This window comes from Phallusia mammillata, chromosome 7 (genome assembly GCF_965637545.1).
Source record: "Phallusia mammillata chromosome 7, kaPhaMamm4.hap1.1, whole genome shotgun sequence".
In the NCBI taxonomy this organism is placed as follows: Eukaryota; Metazoa; Chordata; class Ascidiacea; order Phlebobranchia; family Ascidiidae; genus Phallusia; species Phallusia mammillata.
In genome coordinates this window covers 10,336-15,362 of record NC_137258.1, presented here as the reverse complement: position 1 = coordinate 15,362, position 5,027 = coordinate 10,336, and the positions used below count along the sequence as shown (strand labels likewise).

The window sequence follows — 5,027 nt, the reverse complement described above, 5'->3', positions numbered from 1 at the left end:
CGAAACAGACCTGACATGTGTGATATTTTGTTTAACTAACGCGATATCTTATTTTGCATGTGTCTGCAAACTGTACGTGTGAACAACCAACAATAGAACGTAAGTTATTACTATCCATAGAACGAAACAGACCTGACATTTGTGATATTTTGTTTGAATAACGCGATATCTTGTTTTGCATGTGTCCACAAACTGTACATGTGAACAACCAACAATAGCTGGTAAGTTATTACTATCCATAGAACGAAACAGACCTGACATGTGTGATATTTTGTTTAACTAACGCGATATCTTGTTTTGCATGTGTCTGCAAACTGTCCGTGTGAACAACCAACAATAGCTGGTAAGTTATTACTATCCATAGAACGTAACAGACCTGACATGTGTGATATTTTGTTTAACTAACGCGATATCTTGTTTTGCATGTGTCTGCAAACTGTACGTGTGAACAACCAACAATAGAACGTAAGTTATTACTATCCATAGAACGAAACAGACCTGACATGTGTGATATTTTGTTTAACTAACGCGATATCTTGTTTTGCATGTGTCTGCAAACTGTACATGTGAACAACCAACAATAGTACGTAAGTTATTACTATCCATAAAACGAAACAGACCTGACATTTGTGATATTTTGTTTAACTAACGCAATATCTCGTTTTGCATGTGTCGACAAACTGTACATGTGAACAACCAACAATAGAACGTAAGTTATTACTATCCATAGAACGAAACAGACCTGACATTTGTGATATTTTGTTTGAATAACGCAATATCTCGTTTTGCATGTGTCGACAAACTGTACATGTGAACAACCAACAATAGCTGGTAAGTTATTACTATCCATAGAACAAAACATACCTGACATTTGTGATATTTTGTTTGAATAACGCGATATCTTGTTTTGCATGTGTCCACAAACTGTACATGTGAATTACCAACAATCAATTTAACATTTATATTTGTCGTTTAGTGGAAACCTTTCAGCAACGAGCTGTTGTGTGACGGGAAACGGTATTGTCCGTATCAAATTCGCAATGCTGATCAAGGAAGCTTCATCCACGATGAGGATGCTCGACTCTGCGCGCATCGTAAACATTGCCCAACAACAAACGATCGTCTCAACATTCCTCAATCCAAAGTTTGCGATGGCGTTGTGGATTACAAAGACGGAAGTGACGAAACCGTGGTAGAAATACCTGGAAAGTTTCGTTCAAAAATTTGCAATGGTTTTATTGATTGCAAAGACGGAAGTGACGAATATTCGGAAACTTGCACAAAACAAGGAAGAGTCAATTGTTCCGCGTTAAATGGAGCTAAAGTATGTTCGCATCTGTGGATTATAATAACAACCCTACTTTGTTTATCATTGCAAGATAGGCCCATGGGTTCATCTTATATGTTAATGTGTTTAGGTTTCCATAAGTAAATCAGAGATTTGTGATTTTACGATAAACTGTGATGATGAAAGCGACGAAACTAACTGCACGAGTGACGGGAGGTTCTATTGCGAAAACAAACAACCTTTGTTTGTGAAGAAGGAAAAGGTTTTTAATTATTTTAAATAATTATCTTATTATAGCAGTTTTAATACAATATGCCGCTAACAGAAATTCAATGGATTTGGCGACTGTTCAGACTGGAGCGACGAATGTCCAACGAAGTCAAACAGAGCAAATGAAAACGTTTTCTCCTCGCGATACGAACTGATCGCTAACCCGGTGTTACGAGCTGTTGTGTGGATAATGGCGTTCCTCGCAATCTTTGGAAACCTGGTAAATTTGTAATGCTTGGCTGAAACAAAGTTCGGCGTTCTAAGTTCCTGATAAACTAGGTGGTTTTGTATATAACGTTTTGGTTTCCTTTATTTTCAGGTGGTCATGGTTACTGAGATTAAGCTGTTGGTGACGACAGAATCACAATCGGCCTCATTTCAAACCAACCATTTTCTTGTCTTGAATCTGTCGATTTCCGACCTGCTCATGGGAGTTTATCTGCTCATGCTCGGCGGTGCTGGTGTTCAATATTCTGGAAACTACTGTGCCAACGACCTTGTTTGGAGATCAAGCCGGGCGTGCAATTCAATGGGCATTTTGGTTTTGCTTTCCAGCGAAACATCAGTAATTACAATGGTCCTGCTGACAGCATTCCGACTTTATGCTGTGAAAAACGTGAGTATTTTTTAATATATGTGTGCTCTGGTGTTTGCAGAAAGCAACTTATGTTTTGCAGCCGTTTAATGCACCATATTTCCCCAAACTGAAGATCATTATCCTTGCTATCATCTTATCTTGGACAATTTCATTCACACTGGCTTTTATTCCTCTCACGTCTCAATTTCAACATTTGTTTGAAACCAAAGCGTGGATGAAAGAAAATCCGTTCTTCAAGAGTCATGTCGTTGACTTTTCAAGTAAGCGATTATAACACATGTGTATATTTAACCGTTTCTTCCGTCGTGTGTTTTCGTGCAGGCATGGACACTTTCATGAGACGGTTTGTAAAGTTTCGACACAATTTTACCATCAACGATTCCCAGACACTCGATGGCGCACATCTAAGGGCACAAAATATTTATTCTTGGGCGGACTTTGTGGATATTCTTGAAGATTATAACTACACTGAACTGTTTGACATTACAGGATATTTAGGGTATGTAGTTACAAGCAAATTGGATTATAATAATTGTTGCTGTAACTGAATGTTTTTCTCAGGTACTACAGCACCAACAGTGTTTGCATCAGTAAACTTTACGTGACACCGACCGACAAGGCTTGGCCATTTTCACTTGCCATCATCACTCTAAACTTCGTGGCTTTTATGTTTGTTGCTCTGGCGTACGTTTGGATTTACAAGAGGTCGGCTGCCAGTGGCAGGCAAGTGAATGAGAGATCCCGAAATGCGAGAGCTGAAAAGCAGAACCATGGTAAATCTGATAAGCGCAACTTCAATTTTGCTCCTAACCTCTGGTGTTTGTTGCAGAAATGCAAAAGAAAATTATCCGGCTGGTCTTTACTGATTTCTTCTGCTGGGTGCCAATCTCAATCATGGCTTTCCTAAACTTCGGTGGAACAACTGTACCTCCAGTGATTTACGCGGTGTCAGCAATAATCCTGCTTCCCATCAACAGCTCTCTCAACCCTCTCATCTACTCCAACGCCCCGAAAATGCTCTACGATCGAGTTCGGAAGCGTTTACGTGACGTTCGACGACGTCAACAGCCACATGACAACCGACGAGTTAACGTGGCAGTTGTGGCTGAAGCCGCCCTCTGACAATTAAACGACAAGCGACACACATGATTGACATGTCAAGCGGTTAAACCGCACAAACCATGTATTGTGCGCCATGTACATATTTATTGTAATTTTTAGTTGTTTGCGAATGTTTCGCAATTACGTGGTTCTTTGATCCTTTTTGCTATTTTGTGTAAAACTTGGGGTCAAATACATGGTTTTGCTTTTTTGCAAAATTTTGTTACTATGTGACTGCTGGGAACTGGCATTTATCGTTGTGGCATTTACCGTTACTGTTCATTTACCAAATCCCGGATTGGAGGCAGGTGTTTAAACGCGTTGTTTAATTTTCACAATAACCTTGTTTTGAAACAATCATACAATGCGGTAAAGCACACCTCGGCAAAGTCAAAATGGCTTGTTTAGCGTTGTACGGGGAGACGTATTATTCAGGATTGGGTTTTTGAAAACACACCAGAAGTATAAACTCTGTCAAGTGCCACGTTTGATTCGTAATGTCACTTTCTATTCACGATTGATTAGTTGCATACAACCTGCATAAAAACCGACAACAAAATGATAAGCTTCCAAAGTATTAAGCAAAGTGGAATGTACAAACAATTGTGACACTATAACGCTGATGTTTATCAGAATCTCAGGAAAGTTGTGACCGTTTGGTCGAATGAATTCAAGTGATTGACCGAAATTGAGTTTTTTTAACTTTTAGATGTGGAATTTCGCGCAAACGTAACAAGCAAAACGTTTCACGAAAAAATACCCTTCAAAGTTGTCTGACTGTTTGTATGAAGTGTTGAAAATCACGTGGGATAGATTAGCAGGTGACCATGGCGGACCGCGGTCCCCAAAAGGCAACTTGATCAAAGTCTACTGATTAATTAGTTTCGCCCTAACACCATTTCTTTGTTTCTTATGAACACCAGAAATTGTAGCTGTAATGCTTGCGGAAGGCGACGACAGGAGAAGGAATGAAAACAGAGTTTGATGCGCGAACGTGAACACAAAGTGCCAGGGAAAAAAACTTCAAAGTGCATAAAGGTATAACAATGATGAATGGAAGATAAACAAATCAAAAACAAAACGTAAACGTGGAAAGAAACAGAGAAATTGTACCAAAAACATGTTTATAAGTTACTAAAAACAAGCTTGTAATGGTTGGGAAGCACTGTTGTGGTAAATACATTTTACTGGGCTATAAACAAACAAACGAATGATTCATTTATTTATTTCGTTCACGCGCAGTAAGTAATCAGTTACGTATGTACATTCAAATTGCAACGGCGCAAACAAAATTGGATCAGCTGGAGCCACTAGTGGCCATTGCAAGTAGCTGACCCTATCTATTTAAACGGTTAAATATGATACTTTTAAACAAGGAATAAACAAGAAAAGAAGGCAATAAAGGACACAATAAAGTTTGAAAATAGTGATAAATTCTGCACATGAAAATCTCAACTCATTGCGAAGCGTTGTGAGTATAAGAGAAGTCTCACGAGGCAAAGCGTCACAGCAGACTAGGTCACAGCTATTTCCTCGCAGCAATATTCGATTGATTACGTGCAAGGCGGGGTAATTAGCACAGGAATTTTGGGACCAATTAAGACAAAACACCCCGTGGAATGTAAACACAGGACCTCGTGGTGCTACATTACATAATGTGCCAGTGAGCATACCTGTGGCTGTGGGTTTAGGAATATGTTGCAATGAGGAAAAACCTCAAATTACGCTTGAATACTGTGAATCCGGTTTTGGTATCTGTAATCTTAATGG

The 5,027-nt window shown here is 39.2% G+C and overlaps 1 protein-coding gene across 1 annotated transcript; it reads left to right on the top strand.

Annotated features, from left to right (window-relative positions):
* Positions 1 to 911: 911 nt before the first annotated feature.
* LOC145237638 (uncharacterized) lies at positions 912 to 4,111 on the top strand. The gene is made up of 9 exons (XM_080100578.1): positions 912 to 932; positions 977 to 1,324; positions 1,419 to 1,550; positions 1,614 to 1,778; positions 1,878 to 2,174; positions 2,236 to 2,416; positions 2,478 to 2,655; positions 2,718 to 2,929; positions 2,986 to 4,111. The coding sequence occupies exons 1-9, from the start codon at positions 912 to 914 to the stop codon at positions 3,276 to 3,278; spliced, it is 1,827 nt and encodes a 608-aa protein (XP_079956704.1). The 3' UTR covers positions 3,279 to 4,111.
* Positions 4,112 to 5,027: the final 916 nt, after the last annotated feature.